The sequence below is a fragment of the Ischnura elegans genome, chromosome 3 (genome assembly GCF_921293095.1).
Source record: "Ischnura elegans chromosome 3, ioIscEleg1.1, whole genome shotgun sequence".
Classification (NCBI taxonomy): domain Eukaryota; kingdom Metazoa; phylum Arthropoda; class Insecta; order Odonata; family Coenagrionidae; genus Ischnura; species Ischnura elegans.
The window spans coordinates 26,923,191-26,943,515 of record NC_060248.1 but is presented as its reverse complement, the minus strand read 5'-3'; the positions used below and the strand labels follow the sequence as shown (position 1 = coordinate 26,943,515).

The window sequence follows — 20,325 nt, the reverse complement described above, 5'->3', positions numbered from 1 at the left end:
TGAGGTGATTCAGTTATCACTCCATCCACTTCTTTTTTTCCTCACTTGCGACAAAAATATTTATCAAACGCCAAATTTTCCGATTCAAACTCGTCCCCTCCCAAAACGTATTGAAGTAGAGAAATGATAAGGATTCAAGGGGCCGATGAAGTGAGTAATGTGAATTTCGTAAGAAGTGTAGGAGAGAAGTCTTCTGCAAACATAAGATGAAGATGCGACAACTGAATCGACCAAATCATATAACATGATGGTGGGATGAATAAAATCGTCTAAGAACAGGAAATCATTTGATGGGGATTGTAGAACTGAAGATTTACATTAGTTTTGAAAGATCAATGGGTATGAGAATTGAGTGTAGAGCTGCGTAAAACAAATATTCGGGATATTGACTACAGATAATGATGGTTAGAGGTGAATATGGATTTAACTTTGATGAGATAGAAGATCAATGTATGGTCAGGTTAAGTAATTTTCTACGAGACCATTCCATAATATAGGTACTATATTTAAAATAAATGTATAAAAGGCCAGAATCACTGCATTCCGCGGCTATATCCTCGCGTATGATTCAATAAACCAATGCGGAATAGGAAATCGAAAAAAATTGCATTCAGGATTGGATCAACGTCATCGTTTCGGGGTGAGGGGTTCATCACTTTCCGCGGTACCCTAGTGATATGCAATAATATCTCCTCATAATGTTTCTGATGCTAGTTATGCCCAGAGAAGTGCCTTTTAGATATTAGCAGTGACGGCATGGCAAAATTAGCAGTGCCGGAACGCACTTTCCTTAACTTTCTGTAGAAGTGAAATATTAATCAGTGTGTTTTTTATTACGAGTCATTATTTACATTTTCTTACTCATTTTTTGTTGTTTGGTTACGAATTTTTAAACTATAAATTTTGAGTAAACAAAATTGATAAAAGTGCTATTTGACCATTATGTCTTTTGTTAACCTCTGCCGGAACGGCGTTCTGGTGCGTTCCGGCATCATGACATCATTGTACATTAGTGAATTTTTTTGCCATTATTTGTGAAGCTGGTAAAATAAATAAAACTTTCATGGGAGAGCTACCTTAAAGATTACAACCTACATAATTTTCCAGAAATTACGACGAGGCCATCGGCCCTTGAACCGACACTGTTTGCCAAGTCTACTCCTTTCGGAGGCAGTTAAAAAAGAGTGAGCAGAAAAAAGGTCTTGTTTTATTCCGATTCATTGTCTCGTTTCTCCAGAACTCGCCGAATATATTGGCACTTATCATATTAAGGGGAAGTCAATGATAGTTTTTCCTTATTTCCCTCATTTCACAGAAAGGGGTTCGGGCCTGCCCTGTTAACATGGGTGGGCTCTATAATGACTCTTTAACGAAGACAAATACCCAGATTCCCCTCCTCGCTTCGCCTTTTCATGAAGGAATAGCAGGCAGATAGAGAGCGTCTAGAGAATATACTTATATAATCAGGGGTGCCGACATACAAAAATTATTGGGGGGCCCAAACCAGGGATCTTGCCTCGGGAAATTTTATAAGTAGTGAGTTTTAAGTTTTTTAAGCATTTAAGAAGAGTCATATGATCAACGTTAGAACCCCGATAACTCGAATCTCGATGTCTGGACACTCCGGGGAAAATCGACAAGCCTGCCACATTTTTCCTCACACTCATAACAAATTTTTGAGGGGACTCGGGGCCCCCTCAGGCCCCATGGAGTCGGCGCCACTGTATATAATCTTTGGTTCGTTTGCTGCTTTCGAGATAACTCGTGCAGCCGAGAGGCGAGTCTTCCTGATCCCGACCCAATCAAAGTGCTCGCCTTTAAGGCCACGGGTCGCGTTCGCGGGGATCATTCCAGCCTGCTGATGCATCGGCGAGCATTCGGGAGTGGGAGAGCACGGAGTCCAGAACCGCGAGGAGATTCTCTAAGATCGTGCGATATGTTGCTTCTCTTGAGTGGTGTGTTGGCGGCGCTTGCCGTGGGCACCACGGAAGCCTCCGTGCCTCTGAATTGGGTCCTCGTGGAAGCAACAGGTTAGTCTTTTGTTTTTTTCCAACTTCTAAGCGAATATCTTGAAAATTACGATAGAGGATATCACAGTGTGTCTACACATGTTTTGTCACTCACCCAATCCATTTAAATGGGTTTACGAAAATCACCTCTTGCGTCGCTGAATGGCAGAGCCATCCTAATTTCACCGGAAATAAGCTGTGACTAGGGCAGTTAGCCCAAATTCATTTTCGTGTTGCTGTAGCGTATCAAATTAAGTTCTCCGTGTTATTTCCTGCGTTTTTCGATATAATGCTGTACATTATGGTAATTAGAAGATCGACGTGCTCTCCTTGCCGAGCGGCGGTAATTTTTTAAAACCAATCAAAATGCGCCGAAAGTAGATATAAATCAAGCTTCTAAGATACCGACTGGGGCCTCCTTTATGCAGTCTTCTTGATCGTCGAGGAAAATGAACGCGGAATTAATAGGCATGGTGGTTGATTACTTCAAGGAATTCCATTGTTGAAATTAATTTTTAATTTTCTCAAAAAGATAAGCAGTGTCCCGCTGAAAACATCACGGATGGCATTGAAGTTATTTTAGCGATGGCCATAAAAATTTAACTGTTCAAGGATTCCCTTAGAACCTAATCTTTACGCTACAATGTCTCCTAAAGCTGGCAAATGAAGTTTGCGTACTCCTATTTTGCGTCCACTGAATGAATGAATTTCATTCATTTCTCAGCCCCGGTCATTATGAAAAATATAACAAACTTGTAGCCCTTAACACTTGATCAATGAGTTATTATGGTGATCCTCGGTAAGATAAAATAGAAAAAAATGAATGATCTGAATAAAGACGGTTTGCGGTGAGACTTTGTGAAATGAATACAAAATGTGTTGAAGTATATATATTTTTATTACGCATAAAATAAGACAGTAAGAGCAAAAATATAATCAACGATTAGTTCCGCGATCGCTCGGCAACATCGTTAGCTTGATGATACTTTCAGATGCGCATCTTCAGGCGGATGACACCTTACGATGCTGAACAACGACAAAACTGGCCGTGCTTTTAAAGTAAGCACTGGTTGTACAAGTTTAATTTCATCGGAAAAACATAAGTGCGTTTGAGTTCTAATTTACGTGAAATTAAAGACGTTTACTTCAATTTTTTACAATTTAAAGATATAGGCCAATAAAGAAATAACTGCATCGATCTCTGGTCCTCAAAAACATTATACCATGAAAATAAGTGCTGGAATACTTTCAGAGGTATCTTTGCTTGCATTGTTGGATATCTCTTATTACAGTTACATTCATTCCAGTTACTGGCCTCATTTGTAGAAGGAGTGAAAATTCATCTCTCATGCAGAGAGAGTTTGTTGGTTCCATCTGGGGCGTATATGAGGGGGTACCGAATTATTCCCCAACTCGAAATGAGGAAAATTAAGAAAATAAATTACTACTGCATTTTGAATTTTTCGAATGAATCATGCGCATTTGCATGGACGCGACATGGAGTGATACACCGTCGCAAATATTATTATTCGTTTACATTTAAGTATAAAATAATTAATATAGTCTTGGAGTGTAGATAATGGAAATGAAATATATAAATTGAGTCATGAAAAAAAATATATATATATTTATATGTGAAGTATCATGGGGTGTCTTTATTTAAAATGACCTAAGCCCTCGGCTAAACTAACCTCGCATTGATCTTGCCCTCCCCCTCCAACTACTACGAATCCTTTATCTTAAATTATAACTTGGCAATATTAGCCCGAATAGGGGCGAGAGATAGATAGTACATAACCCTTAGGGCAAAAATACGCCAACTGAATTTCACGAATATTTCTGAAGTGACCTGACGGGCGATATTCATTTTCATTCCGGCCAACAACCCTCCTCATAGATCCTGCGTACTACTTCGAAAACCATTTTCTTACTATCGTTCCCTAGATTATTCAGAAGCGCAGACGGGATATTGTCCACGCCAACTGCTTTCTTAGCCTTCATATCACGAAGTACTTTCTCTATTTCCGAATCTAATACCTCCGGGCCAAGATTATCCTCCTTCACTTCACTTTCATCCTCTAAAGTCAATATCTCTAGTCTGTTCCTTCCTTCATAGAGATCCTCCACGTATTCCTTCCATCTACTCTGTACCTCTTCTCGCTCGGTTAGCATCCTTCCATCTTAAGCCTTAAATTTAGGCATGGTTTGCCCTATTTTGCCGCCCGATAGCGACTTAAATTTGCCATATAACGCGCCTACCTCTCCTTCCTTCTGAAACTTTTCCATTTCCTCACACTATCCTTTCCACCAAGCCTCCCTTGCTCTCTTAGTTTCACGCCGTAATCGATTATTTATTTGTCTATACATTATTTTACCCTGTTCTGTGTCCACGTTCTTCCACTTCATCCTCTCCTCCATTTCCCTTACCATGTTCTCCGTTATCCACGGCTTCTTTATCCTTCTACTGTCAACGTAGCCAATTGACTTCTCAGCCGCTTTGACTATTCCAGTTTTAATACTTTCCCATCTTTCCTCAACTGTCTGTGTATTTTTAACCTCCCGTGTACTAATGTCCACTAGTTCCAGATATTAGCTCTCCTCCCCTTCAGCGCTTCTGCATTCCATTTTCTCGCCTTCATATCTTTCATGAGTCTTTTGAATCTTGCGTTGCATTTCATGAGCACTATGTTGTGGTCTGAATCCGCATCCGCTGCAGGGAAGCTGCGCGAGTTTTTCACACTATTCCTAAATCTGTCTTACCATAATGTAGTCTATTTGATATCTACTCACATCCCCTGGACTTTTCCATGTGTACCTTCGCCCTTTATGATGATTGAACCACGTGTTTATGATGAATAATTTGTTTCTCCTGCAAAATTCTGCTGCTTTCTCTCCCCTGTCGTTACGTTTTCCTAGACCAAAATCTCCTATTTCGTTTCCATCCCTCCCTTCCGCGACTGAAGTGTTCCAGTCCCTCATCACTACCAGATTTTTCTTACCGGAGTTTCTCTAATTATTTCCTCGAGCTGTTCATACACCACATTTACTTATTCCCTAATCCCTATGATTGCTAGTGAGCATGTAGACTGGTACCACCACAAGGTTGGTGGGTCGTACCTCCATTTCTACCACCAGAAGCCTATCGCTTACCTGATCTATACCTACCACACGCTTATCCATCTTCCCGTTTAATACTAAAGCTACCCCTCGTTGACTTACCTCCACACCACTATATATAAGCCTGTACCCATCACTCCAGTAGTCTCCACTGTCCTTCCACTTAGCTTCGGTTAAACCCAAGATATCTATCCTCCCTCTCTGCAATTCGCCACTTCCCTTTTTATATTTTCTAGTATACCCGCCCTCATCATTGTCCTCACATTTCACGTCTCTACATTCATCGAATCCTTCTTCTTCTCCATCCTCTTTGTCTTCTTGTCCTCCTCCTTGGATGCGGCCGCTGATGCTGAAAAAGAGGATGATATGTTTCTGCAAAGATTCCGCATGATACGGACCCCAAGGACCTTGCCGGCCTCGCTGCTACCTACGACACCCGACCCTTAGGGCTGGGTCCCTTGATTCCATCCGAGGCTAGTTCGATCAAACTCCATGTTTTCAGGGTAGAGGTAGTTGGTAGGGTTTCCCATTCCATTTCCATTTTCCATTCCAACAGTGTTTTTACTTGAAACCATCACGTGGACTACCTTTCGTTTGGCTCCTACCCTTCGATCTATCTGGCATGGGTGGTCCTACCGGGAATAATTTCAAATTAATGCCGCCAGCGCAGCTCTATGGGTCATAGAAACGCGCAAGCCTTTCCACCACGACAAGGTTGTAGCCCAAGAGAAAGGATGCGAATAATGTTTTAGGTAAATTTCTTGGATAGCTAATGTTAAAGAAAACACCCAAAATATGATTTTTAACCTATTTTTGCATCCTGTTTCGCCGAGAAATTTTTTGAACCAATCTCAGGTTCGGATTCAGATTCTTAAAATATGATTGTTAGAATTAATAAAAACTACCCCACACCCCCTTTAAACAAATTCATCAGATCCCAGACGAGAAGACAGAGAGGCTTCGGCCTTCCCATAGTTTTTCTTGGCCAGGTGAGTTTAAATTGAAAGAGGTAATACCTGAAAGAATTAGGTTCCGTTACTGAAAATTTATAGTGTAACCTCAATCTTGAATTCTCATTCTAACTATCCAATAAATTTAAATGATTATTATGAATATTATTTCTACATCGGTATCCAAAATCTGCATTGCGCACGATTCTAGGAAATGATTAAAAGATATACGAGCAATATTTCCGATACATGTGGTTTCTTGTAACAATTATAATACAAATAGTTCAAAGAAAACTTTTTTATGATTTTTTTCTCACCAATTCGGACATTTTGAGACTACGAATACTTAAACCGGATCATTTTATTAGTGTTAGCGCCGGCCAAGCATACCCATCTCCGTTGATAGCATTTGCGTTTAAGCTTTCCCATTTCGTACTCACAAACATCTGGGATTATGACCCAACAATCCCTACTACATACAAACTGCCTCAATTAATTACTCGTCTATGAGTCTTTCCTATGTCTCTCTTTCTTGTAGAATAGTCATTCAATGCAATGTATAAAAAAAAGGTATTTATAATGTTATGTCTATAAAAAAGATGATGATGAAATTGAAAAGAAAAAAAAAACAAAAATACAAAAAAATGATAAAATATGGAAAACAAAAAGAAATATATATAGTTAATGTCAAATTCCATATTAGTTATAAGCTTCTGCTCACACAAACAAAACACTACCCACACAACATAGACAATTGCGCAAAAAAATTGAAATCTCCTGTAATCTGGCTGGTTAGGGTGAAGGAATTCACCGGGACAGCGAGACAGCGCCTCCGGCGCGTTAATTAATGAATGTGTGACTGGAGATTTTATTTCCATTAAATTTAACTCTCACTGAGAATTAGTCCACATTTTGATTACTTAAGTATCAGTAATTAAATAAAATATGCATAAAAGTATTTTATAAACCAACTGTTTCAATTGAGTGGCCACCTTGAGATTTTTTGTTTATTTATTTAGTTTCAGCCCAGTTACTGAATATATTTGACGCATCAGTCGCCTTATCTGACAAGCCATTCTAATTTTTCACCTCTAGGCAGTTACCTAACCGGACCTGGCGGGCAAGGCTGCAAGGCTATTCCGGACTCGTTCGAAGTACGTGCTGACGGGACTTGGTACTCATCGCAGGAATTCAACTTGACCGGATCAATGGATGACGACTGTGGGATTTCAATCACACTTACAAGTAAGTACTCATGAGATAATGCAACTTTAAGGTCTTCTTGACGTCCACACACAAATACGATTGATTTGAATCAATCGATATAAAAGAGGATGTCTGTTTGTTTGTTCGCTACGCGTTTCCACACGGCTGCACCGATTGCAATCAAAGTTAGTATATAGGTGCATTTCATACTCCCGCAGACCGTAGTGCTACTTTCGGTTGCAACCGACCCGTCCTTAGCATTGTTTTCTCATTACCGAACTCCTCAAGTGCGCTCAACGCCACCTTCCAGCCCTCTGCTTACTCTCCCACCTTCCTATAATATTCCCATTCACTCAGCCATGTTTGTATATCTTTGTGCACGGTGTGTGCGAGGTGAAGGTCTATTTGGCGACTTGCATTTTCAATGTTGTCTCTTCTCGCAACTTCACCGTTCTAAGGTATATAGCCCACGAAATTCCTTGCCGTCCTTTTAACCGCACATTCTGACAAATCGTGTTTCTTCACACGTTCTTCTATATTTTCCAATATGGCCATGAATTCCAAGTTCCCAGTTTCCTCTTCTCTGGGTACCATCCTTCCCGAGCAACGCCGGGTGGCCTGCTTGTCAATAATAAATACTTTGAGGTATTCTGATCTGATGATTGTTTATGGTAGCTATAAATATTATCTTCTTCTTCGTAGCGTTCTCTCGTGCATTGTACCACGACCCAAGGGCGTGCCCAGGATCATAACTTGGGGGGGGGGGGTGCAAGCCATGGTCTAGGGGGAGAGCAAGGCATGGTCCTGGGGGGGTCAAGTCATGGTCTAGTGGGGGCAAACCAGGTGTGACATTAGTTTATGAGATAATTTCCTTGAAAAAATATTTTTATTTTAGTTACATACTAATACATATCATATTTCGTTGGTTTAAAGAAAATTTGTTGAATGCTTTCGTTTCAATTCAGTACTGATTTTGCTTAAAGACTTTTCCGATTTTTGCCTCTAGGGGGGGAGGGGTCAGCTGCTTCGTTCCCTCAGATCCGAAATTTTAATTCATTACGAGAATTCTGTGGGTGCATGGGATACATAAGGTATGATGAAAAAATAATTTCTCTCATTCAGCCATTTTCTCGTAATTTTAAATTTAAAAAAAGCGAAATTTTCCGCCCACTTTTCATGAGTTGGTGACGTCATAAGAATTCTGGTTCATCTACTTCTTCCGGAAGAACCTTTCATAGAGGTACGGATCCGCTAACAAGGATGCAAAAATCAACAAACCCATCCACAAGGCCGAGCAGTAGCGAGGAAGCGGCGGCTCCCTCAGTATGAGTTAGAGACGCTGTGATCTTAATTGCGAAAGGGTTAAGGTCTTTGACTTTTCTTCGTGAATGTTTGAAGAAGTAGGCGTCGCGACGGATCGTAAAACTGTAAAATACTGGTCTCGCTATTTTTCAAAGTCCTCCAAAATCAAGAATAAGAAAAAAACTGCCGAAGTAGTCCGTCACCATCAGTTCTTCCCCTCACCCCATCAACTGGCGTCTGGTCGCAACTACCCCCCGAATCGCGGGAGGGTGGGGCAAGCCCCTTGAAAAAATCTTAAAGAGCTGGTTACACAGGGGGTGGGGACAAGAGAATCTGCTTATAAAGTTTCACCTAAATCGATGACAACCACTGCAATGATACATAAGTAATTACCAACAGCCAATGATAAGGGAATTTTTTAGTTAAAATAAATATATGAGACATTTGGCATGTGTACAATGTACATTTTCTTCAATCAAGCTAAGTTAAAGCTGAGCAAAATTTTGCCTCCATTAAATTTTAAGTATGTAACCGTGAGCAACAACCTCTGGTTTTATAGGAGGGGGCCAGCCTCCTCCAGGCATGCTTAGGAGATTAATACCCCACATTTTTCCGCCTCTAGCCACAGTGCCAATACAATATTGATGACTTTCTTTTTCTTTCAGTTCCTCTCGACGACGGAACCCTTTCAAGAGGAATTGAAGGAGGAATTAGAGAAGGAGTCGGAGGAGAGATTAGACTCTCTCCGACCGAGGAGGCGATAATAAAGCTGAATGCAACAAAGCAAAATATTGACGATATATTTAATATTCTGCAAAGCAAGATGGACAAGCTCGACGAGATTACAGAGACGATGGACTCTAGTATAAATCCGAAGAAGAAAGGCACACAGGTAGTTATAGTAGTTTATTCCATAGTTCTTTCGAGCTGATGATAAATATATAAATATATTTTGATGTTAAAATACTCTGATATTAAAATACTAAAATCGGTGCAATTGATTCATCAAATAGTAATTATCGCAGCGTATGATCACTCATTACTTAACGATTCGGTGAAAATTATGAAAAGAAAAAAAACGTCATTTAAGACTATGCAAATCGTTCAATTCTGACTTCCCTAGGGTTGCTCCTTCATCAAAGAAAACGAAAGGCATTGATTGCGATTCGTTACCCACAATTAGTGTATTCATAATGTACAAATTATTTGTTTTAGAAATCCCAGTTTAGACGAATGTTAATGGTCAATTTTAACCTCATTTGAAAAAGGCCAGATCGGCGCCCATGCGATGCCACTCCACGCGACGTCACAGGGACCTAGTTTCTATACGAGTAGATAGGAGTTTTACAATGTCTGAGATTACCAATGCATGCATGTGCCACAGAGCTCAGGGAAACATCTCTTAATAATCACCTATTAAAATTGCCTAAAGTCGGAAAGTTTCCTTCGTTTGATAGGGTAATAATAATCCTTATTTAAGCCAAGCGCTACGTGCTAGCTGGGTACTTTGACTGGGTACTTGGTACCTGCTAGCAGCCTGCCGGCGCTCACAGCCTCGCCCCAAGGTCACCTCACGTGGCAGTAGCGGGAACAAGAAATGCGTCACACGGGCGTTTCCCAGCATAAACATTTAGCCGTCGCGTTTTCGCGCGCTTGAAAATTTTCACTTTTCATTCAATCGCGAAAAATAGATATCGTCATTTAAAAATCTATGAGCTTGAAATGCGTACTCCAGGAGTAATAATCTTTCGATTTAGGCAATTTAAAAAAATAGGAAACCACCCTATTCTCTGCTTCATCACACACTGTCCTCATCTCCTTCCTTTTCTACACTTCAGAGCAAACTCCCGCTCTCCGCCCATTAGAGTCCCAATTCTAAATTCAGTTTCCAAATTATCGCTGATTCAACGCCTACTATTTTGCTTCTATTCTTAATTCCCTTCCTTAAAACGTTGATTACTCTTCTCGATCCCAGATTGCATTCACAAACTTTGCCTTTTTTCTCACCTCTGCGTTAGCCAATAGCTTTTCTTCATTACACAGCTTCTTTGTTTTTTTTAATCGTTCCCTTCTCATTGTTATGTTTTATGTATTTACTTTACATATTTGTTTCATAGTTTTTTGTTTATTGTGCCACTATTAAGTGAAAATATTTCTATATGTGAAATTTTTCGATGAAAGGAAATAACAGCAAAATGAAATATACAAAAACTTGCCTATAAATCTCAAACTATGCGTATAAATCTACTTTTTTTTAATTTTCTTTTTGAACCGAAGGAGGACGCCACGGAAATGGAGAAAGAAAAGAAGATGCTGGAGGAAACCAAATCGAAGCTCGAGAAAGACTACGAAGACGCGAAGGATGTGAAGAATAGTTTAGAAGAGAGCTTGAATAACCTGAAGGAACCTATGAAGATCATCCAAGACTCCAATAACGAAGCTGAGATAGCCTCCCTGAACAAATACTTGAATGATCTCAAGGTGAAATTGAACCGCATGGAAGATTACCTGAAGAAGATGAAGCTAATGGTAAGAGAAACCTTCAATTCCCAAGCATAATGTGCATTCATGTATAACCCAAAGGTCTATATTTTGAATTTTATGGGCATTTCATATATTACGCGCAGGACACTTGCAGACCACTTCTGACATTCATACTCTCGGATCCATCGACATTCGTGAGCAATATAATCATTTCACAGATTTAATATTTCGATCCTTAAAGATATTTTTACCAACACCTAACTAGTAGGCAATCCGTATGCAAAACGCGCGCTCGTTCACCTTCCCTATAGAGCACGTTAAATTACTTCGAAAATGTTGTCTTTTCAAGTATATAGTTCTCTTGTAGGGATAACGAACGCGTTATACAGACTTGAGGATGAAACTTTTGGGTTAAATCTCGTCTTGTGGCTTAAAAATCAACGTTTCTTCCCCTAGGCCGAAGAGTTCTCCAGGACTTCTTTTATTTATATACATAAAAGAGGATATCTGTTTGTCTGTCTGCTATGCGTGTCCATACGGGTACATGGACTGCGACCAAATTTAGTACATAGGTGCATCTCATGCTCTGGAATCCCATTGTGCTACTATTGCTTGCGTCCGACGCATCCTTTTTTCTCATTACCGAACCCTTAACGTGCGCTCAGCACCGCCTAGCACCCATTACCCACCCTCTGCTTATTCTACTACATTCTGATAACATTCCCGTTCACTCTGCCATGTGTGTATATCTTTGTTTTTGCTGCGTGCGGGGTGAAGGCCGATTTGGCGACTTGCAGTTCCAATACTGCCTTTTCTCGCAACATCATCGTTCATAGGCAACTGGCCCACGAATAACCTTCCTGTCCTTTTTATTATTATTATTATTATTATTAAAATTGTTACAAGTAGGCCATTGGCCTGGTGGTAACATGTACATATGATGAAAAAGCAATAGAAAACATTTGAAAAAACAATAGAAAACATTATAAAAATCCCTTTGTCCCTACTTCTTCAACCGCTTTTTAAAACTGTGTAAATTTTTCGGGAAGGACTCAAATAGTTTAGCTGGTAGGTCGTTCCAGTCCCTTATGGTCCTATTCAAGAAGGAGAACTGCTTCGCATTTGTCCTTTGTGATCGGCACTTTATCTTGAATTGGTGATTATTTTTTCCAACAAAGGTGGGTTTTGATATGTCCTTCCCAAATTCTTTCCATGCTTTTTCCCTTCTCACTATTCTAAACATGCCACATAGCCTGCTTCTTTTCCTCCTCTCTTTTAAACTCTCCCACCTTAGAACTCTGAGCATTTCTGAAACACTTCCCGTTTTTTTATGCTTTCCCAACACATACCTAGCAGCTTTTCTCTGCACCTTCTCCAATTTCTTGACCTGTCCTTTAAAATGAGGGTCCCAGACAAGAGATGCGTACTCCAATTTTGGTCGTACTAGGGTTATATATGCCATTTCTTTGGTGGCCCTGGTGCTTCCTCTGAGGTTTCTCATCACCCAGTGCAATACTTTAAAAGATTTTTTGATTGTGTGCTCGAAGTTTAAACCCCATCCTAAATTCTTAGATAAATGGACTCCTAAATATTTAAAGCTGTTAGATTTTGGAATTAAACTACCCGAAAATTCATAATTTCTATTTCCGAATTTTCTTCTGTTGCTGAAGTTAACATATTTGCATTTATTTGGATTTATTTCCATCCCGTTTCTAGATACCCAATCCATTAATTTGTTTAAGTCATCCTGAAGAGTTTCCTGATCAATTTTATTTTCTATTTTCCTATAAATAATACAGTCATCCGCAAAAAGCCTTATATTAGAATTTATTTTTTCCGAGAGGTCATTTAGGTATACTAAAAACAATAAAGGTCCTAAGACGTTTCCTTGAGGAACACCGGACGTTACCCTCGCTGTCTCTGAGCATTCATCCCCTACCTTAACTCTTTGTGTCCTACCCTTGAGGAATTCATCGATCTACAAGATGACTCTTCCATTAATCTCCATTGGCAACTGCCTCATCTTAAGCATTAGCCGTTCGTGATCAACTTTATCAAAGGCCTTAGAAAAGTCAACTATTACCGCGTCTAATTCTTTTCGGCAATTTCATGGCAGAACCCTAACAGTTGGGTTTCAGGTGAGTGGCCTTTTCTTTATCCATGTTGGCGGTTATACAGCCAATTCTCGCATTCCCATAAATCCCAAAGGTAATTTGCTATGATCTTTTCTAACAATTTGCGTACCACAGAAGTTAGGCTTACCGGTCTATAATTTTCAACTAGATCTTTATCTCCTCCTTTGAATATTGGTATTACTCTGGCCTTCTTCCAGTCACTTGGTAAGGCATTTTTGTTCATTGTAACATTGAATAAATGATATATGTAATTCGAAACGGCCAAGCCACCCAATTACAATAAATCGATAGAAACTCCATCGGGTCCCACTGACTTATTTTTTTCTCATTTTTCTAATGTTGCCGAAAATTTCTGACCTCGAAGTTTTAATCAGTCTCGAAATAACCAAATCTTTGTTTTCCTGTTGTCCTATTGTTTGGGTTACATCAGTAATTTTGTCCATTCTGGTTCCCATCCTTGAGAAAACACTAGCGTACCAATTACACTGGTCAACAGTGATTTTGTTGCCAATTAATTTTCAGTGAATATAGGATAACTTTATGGCCCTGAATTCGAATATGTCACTTGTTTTGCTAGATTGGCTCTATTTATTGTTATAACGTACAATATGTAGATTAAAAAAAAAAAAAAACTTCAAAATATTAATTGGGATACATTGTGCACACAAGCAAATGAAAATGAGAAAACATATGAAAATAATCACAAAAATGTTGATCCATTGTTCATTCAGCATGTAACAGAAAAAGAAAGAAAAAAAATAGTCTTTTAAAAATATTGCAATTAGCATCTGGAAAAACTTCGCCTGTGTGATTTTCTGTTGTGTTGAACATCAGGACAGTCACGCTGAAGATTCCAACAGTAGTCTGCCATCATGTGCTGGTCCCATCTACCTTGATATCGTTCTTCCATCACCTGAAAATCTTGATGGAATCTTTCACCTTGTTCCTCGCTGTAGTCACCAAGATTGTCCGGAAATCTATCAAGATGGCTGTGGAGGTAGTGAATCTTAATGCTCATATTTGCCCCCAAGGTTTTAAAGTTTCTGAGCATGTTTTCCACCAGTTTCCTCATAATTATGTGCTTTGTAGTTACCTAAGAAATTCTTGACAACAGATACAAAACTGCTCCACGCAGATGCTTCAATGCAATTCATAACTTTAATGAATTCCAAATCATGCATAAGTTTCCGAATTTGGGGACCATCGAATATACCAGCTTTTAATTTTTCATTACTGAGTCCAGGGAATGATTCGCATATATATTTGAAACAGTCATCATTTTTGTCCAATGCTTTCACAAATTGCTTCATTAGACCAAGCTTGATATGAAGTGGTGGAAGAATGATTTTGTCCCTATCAACTAATGGTTCTTTTAGGATATTAGCTGTTCCTACAGTAAAGGTGTCTCTTGATGGCCATGAAACTTTCTCCCTGTGATCATGCTTTGCTCTGCTGTCCCACATGCAGATAAAGCAGGGGAATTTTGTGTATCCACTTTGCTGTCCAAGCAAAAAGTTAACCATTTTCAAATCAACAGAGATAGACCATTGGTGTTGGTTATAACGAAGTTTCTGGAGAATCATCTGGGTATTTTCGTACTCCTCATGAAGTTTTGTTGAGTGGCCAATTGGAATGGATGCATAGCGGTTACCATTATGCAACGACACACATTTTAGGCTTCTGCTTGAGCAATCGATAAAAAGCCTGCAGTCTTGAGGTTAATATTTTGTTAGTCCCAGTTTCAGTAGTATACCAGGAATGTCACTGCAGTAAGCAAGTTCATCTTGTTGACTGATGAATGGAAGTAGATCTGCTTCTCTTGTCCGGTAAGCTGTGATTTTAGTTCCTGGTTGCAGGCAATTCTTCTCATTAAGCCTAAATGCCAAGAGTTCAGAAGACTGTTTAGAAAGACCGAGATCTCTTATCAAATCGTTAAGCTCTTCCTGACTGAAGAGCTGATGTCTTGTGGAGCTTCCTTCGTATTCACATTCACTACTACTAGTGTTCACGTGCTGCAGATCATCGTCATCTGAAGGGAGTAGTTTTGGCAGAGTGGTGATGACTGGTACAGGAATGTCATCGTTGTGTGGCACTGTTCGCCTTGCTGATTCTAAATCGGGATGTTCCCACTTATGCTTCTTGTAGCGATTGAAACCTTTTACATTGACCATGCAAAAATAGCAATCGTTATGGTGGTTTTTTGGCTCTCGCCACACCATTGGCACTCCAAAGTTTAAACCCCTTCGATTTCCCATTAGTCCACAGTCGTAAAGACTCCACAAAGCGTTTGCAAACTTTATGAGGAGCCCAATGTTTATCTTGGTCTCCCAGTTTAACGCCAAAATATGCTAGATAGGCCTGTTTCACAAAGTCAGTAATGTTCTTCCGTTGTTCTTGCTGAGTGTATTCTCCACAGATATAGCAGAACTCATCAGGAGAGTTGAAACAACCTTTACGCGAAGAACTCATGTTAATCTATGAAAAGAATAAAATAAAATAAAAAATATATTTGCAAAAATATTGTAAATATGGTAAGGTGGAACTAATAAGACAATATTTATAACAATATTATCTATATGTTAAATTTAACTAAGAATATAATGTAGTAACTAATCGCGATATACCTTTTTCTTGATACTGTGAACGAGGAATTCTTCACTAGGAAAACTTTTAATGGCTATTACACAAACTGCGTCCTCTCACACGCTCGTCCCTCTCTCGACTGCCGTTGTTCGCTTTCGAAATTCGTGTTTTCCAACGAAATGTCCAAAGGATGGGTTACGGGGTTACGTACAGAAATGAAAACACGAACTTGAGAATGGTTTGTGGACTGTATTACGATAGCGGTTCACATCACTGGATAGGTCACACTCGTTCGTCTGACGCCGCGCCGAAGACTGACAAGCTCCGTGTCCGTGTCTCTGAGCCTTCGAAGCCCTTCGAAAAAAGCCACCTCTTGTCACACCTGCCTCCATATCCCATCCCAATGGTCCCAACAGCCGTTCTGCGCACGACCCTGACCTTCACTGCAACAGTGTCACTAATTGACGCTCCGTGAAATTGTGAGACACATGAGGGTGTCTCAAATTACTACCACGTCCCATAATCTCACCTTCTCCTCTATATTGTGTAATATATAAGATATTACATTTGTACACACGGAGTTACAAAATATAAAATGAATAGGCATAGAGAATTGAGGAATCACAACAGATTTACTGATAATTTAACGATTAAACGCTACATGTCAGAGATAGCCTATATCTAAGAAACTAGAGCCACTTGGGGAAATCCGTTTTCAGATTCAGATTCAGCATACCAAATATACCCAGTATTCGTTGAAATATCTCCGGCAACAACAAAAAAAATTTTTTTTGTAGAGCTGTGTTATTGAGGGCATTGGCCTTCTCTTTGTCATCTGTGATTATGGTTCCTTTTTCGTTTTTTAAAACTTCTATTGCCCCCTTATTATCTCTCCGCTTCCTCATGTATTTTTAAAAAATGTTGCCATTATCTTTAGAAATTGTGTTTTGCAAAAAAAATTCTTTGGCAATTTTCTTTTCCCTATTTAATGTGCGTATCAGCATTTTGTACTTTTTTAGCGAATAATAATAATTTATTAGTCCCGTAGAGGGGAAGAAACGTTGACTTTTAAGCCACAACACGAGGTTTAACAAAAAGTTTTATTAATCGACATAATATGGACTACGAAAGTTTTGACGACAATAATACTTGAGAATACATATACATACTTGAGCACTTTGGGTACCGATGTTACTGATCCCAACCACACGGATAATGAAGACCGAGACACGACGCTTACATTTTTCCCACACATTCCCCCAAATTCCCCCGCCCGCCTACCCGAGGGCAACCATACTCCTCCGTCACTTAGAAGTACAACAAATTAAACTTCAAGGGATAGGTCCCTGATCGCGTTTATTCGTGTAATCATCAACTAAGGCTAAGGTTGTTACTAAGGTCTTTGTTTTTGTTGAGCACGGTTAAGGCTCTTCCCATTCCCGCTGATGATTGTCTAACAATTGGAAAAAGAGCGAAAAAGTAGTTCGAGAGATATTTTTCCTTTTCACTTTTTAATAATCTAACAATTCTAATTGGTCTTCGCACCCATTCATAGACACTTGTTATTCGAATGTTTCAGCGCTTTGTCGAGTCACCGATAAATTTAAGGTTATTGTATGCTCTATAATAAGAATGAGAAAACTTATGTCAGTAATGCAGAAAGTTGCATTAGTGCATGAAAATTGACTCGAACACCTTTTACCACTTTCTATGACGATTGTACTGCAGTTATCATAGCTGATGTCTGGTGTAAATTCCATGAGGCATCACTCTAATGAATAATCTAAACACCAGCACTAGTATCGGCTCTGTATTTTTGTATTGGGCGTTATTTACTTGTTTACATCCATAATTCCCCGCTATTCACATTTTTAGACGAATACGTATGAATATTCATATGTGGAAAAAAGTGGATATTCCCGCCATATAACCACGAAAGCTGGGAAAAAGAGTAATAAATAACGCGTCGTCATGACGTCCCATAATAGCTGACTTATTATGTGTCGCAAGCTATCTTATGATGGCTTGCAACTTTCGCTGTTTCTCAGCCAGGACGAGCGCACAAAACCAATTGTATCTCCATGATGACCTATTTATAGTAAAATCTTCCAAAATAGTTGGCACAATAAAGTATGGTTTCGCTTGTAGTATTGGGCCCAGGTCGCTTTCATAGCGGCGAGGGCACACCCTATCCCGTCCTTCCATCCCTATCCCTACCCTGGAGGCGTCGACGGCTCCTATCGCGGCGGCGCCTCCATCCATTTTCCTTTCCATTCCACTCTCCTCCCCGGGCGGGCGCGCGGGCGTATCATTTGTATTACTGGGTTTCGGCCCCGGTGCGTTGTAACCTTCTAAGAACCCCCCTGAGTCCTCATACTTCATCTCTATGATGCTATTTGAGCAAACTAACGTCACATTTCGAGAAACATGGAAGTTGTATGTTTAAGTGCAATTGCAATTTCATGGATTTTAATAACTAGTTATACATTTAACGACATCTCCTATGGCTGCCATTGAGCTACTTTGGCTTGTACAGATGTTTTGACGCAAAAAGAGCTAGAGTTCTTTTTATAAATTTGATCGAAATTGTCTCGGTCTGCCCTAATACCTGCACCGTCCTTTTTCTTTCACCTTTTTTCTTCAGTTGAGAAGGCTGGAGAAGAGGCACGACCTGCTGGACTCCAGAATGATGCTGTTCGAAAAGCGGACGAGGTTGGTGCAGTTGAAGAAGACCCTGACTGAGGACAAGACGAAGTTGCAGGCGTCTGCCTCGGAGGTCGCGCGGCGCAGGAAGCCGATCGAAGAGCAGCTGGAGAAGGCGAAGCAGGCGGTGAAGAGGGAGAAGGAAGATTGGGACGAGAGGTTGAGGAAGAAGCGGGCGGAGAACAGGGCCAAGCAGACGGAACTGGACGCGAGGTGGGCCAAGCTGACGTCTCGCTGGTCCGAACTCAGGGCTGACGGGACGCTGAGGGTTCTCAAGAAGGCGACGGCCACGGCCAAGTTGAACGAGCTGAAGCTGCGAGTGGAGAAGATCAAGGAGGAGAGGAAGGAGGCGGAAGAGGAGGCGTCGGATGTCCTGGAGAAGCTGAAGCTCATGTACGACATGTGCACGCCGGTCGAGGAAGAGATCAAGATCCAGTTCGCGTCGATCATCAACGTGGGCATCGATCAGGCGTGGATCTGCAGCATCGACCCTGACCTCCTCAGCGGCACCGCTTAAACGCCTGCCTCACTCGCGGTCGACCGCTCATATTTTGCCTTTATTGGTGACATAATACTCGTTTAAACCTTATGTTATACTCTCGAAATTTCGGACAGTACAGAGTAGACATTTGTATGTTTCGACAATTGTTAAAACCTTCGCGGTGCATGATGTCCAAATGATCTTCTTTTTAGTACACCCGCCTCGCAGTTTAAAATTTATACAAACAGTTTTGTCTCCGCTACTGGACACCTTCTCAAAGTATTGATAATTTTTTATGTGCATCAAGGTGTACCAAAAGAAGGGGTTTGAACATTTTTTCTGTTTCTTGAATAAGAATTTTTTTAAAAGTAGACCCTCGCTTTACGATTTTTAATATGCCACAGAAGACCGATCATAAAGCGAATTCTATCATATGTTGATTCGACGTTTTTTTCCGGACTTTACAAAGATCATCAGCGAAAGTAATTTTTTAAATGTTAATAAATGTATTTTGTCTACAATGAAGTAATAGAATTACATACTTTATGGTATATGGGGCAAGTGGAAAAAAAACCGACGAAATTTGAAATTTTAAAAAGCTCGCGCAAAATCAGCTCGTATCGTTTGCGGAATCCATCGCAAGTCTAACTCATTGTAGAGCGCGGATATTCTGCTTCGCAGAAAATACTGAGTTAAAATCGGGCTCACAAGTTTCTACTCTACATGCTGTGAAATTTTGGAGGTGATAGCATTAGTTTTTAGCGAACTAACCGACACCAAAAAATACTAGGAGGGCCGAAGGTATAAGGGAGGAAGTGAAGTGCTCTTTGAAAAGGAGCGCTCTACTTCCGCTCAACCTGTCTTTTTCCGTTACTATAAGGCTGAAAAAAGTTTAAAACTTATTCGCAATGAAACACGGCAGTAATACTACCTGTGTGTTTAAAATTTTTTTCGCGTAAGTTCCAATCATGGATATAAACGCTCTCGTCCCCCCATAAATGTAAATTTATTCTCTTCTTTGAATGATTACTAAGCAAGTGTTCTGATGTAAATAAATCTGAAAATTTAAATAAATTTTTCTCCTTCTTTTTCTGCAACCCTGTTTAATATTTATATTTCTTATTTATATTAGGATATTTTAAAAGTTTCCAAGGTTATTTTATCGGTCTCTTGTAGATCGCGTGTGGATGGCATGGCATTCACGGCATCAACTTCAGATACGTCTATGGTACAGTTCCTTTTCAGAGCTTTGGTAAGGTACTTTTTATTAAATTTAGCACTTCTTGTTCAGCCAAAAGTCGGCTTTTTATTTTAAGAACCCTCAAGGCTCAAGTTTTTTTTAATAATCGGTGAAT

General features: G+C 39.9%; 1 protein-coding gene across 1 annotated transcript; it reads left to right on the top strand.

Annotated features, from left to right (window-relative positions):
• Window positions 1-1,829: 1,829 nt before the first annotated feature.
• Window positions 1,830-20,067, top strand: LOC124155584. Its single transcript, XM_046529539.1, has 5 exons — window positions 1,830-2,030; window positions 7,172-7,321; window positions 9,250-9,476; window positions 10,862-11,113; window positions 18,431-20,067. Exons 1-5 carry the CDS (start codon window positions 1,862-1,864, stop codon window positions 19,004-19,006), a joined length of 1,374 nt encoding a protein of 457 aa, XP_046385495.1. The 5' UTR covers window positions 1,830-1,861; the 3' UTR covers window positions 19,007-20,067.
• The last annotated feature ends 258 nt before the right edge of the window (window positions 20,068-20,325 follow it).

Coding starts and splice junctions, on each gene's coding strand:
- LOC124155584 (XM_046529539.1), top strand. CDS start 1,862: ATGCATCGGCGAGCATTCGGGAGTGGGAGAGCACGGAGTCCAGAACCG. Junction 9,477..10,861: donor CGAAGAAGAAAGGCACACAG/GTAGTTATAGTA, acceptor TTTGAACCGAAG/GAGGACGCCACGGAAATGGA. Junction 11,114..18,430: donor TGAAGAAGATGAAGCTAATG/GTAAGAGAAACC, acceptor TTTTTTCTTCAG/TTGAGAAGGCTGGAGAAGAG.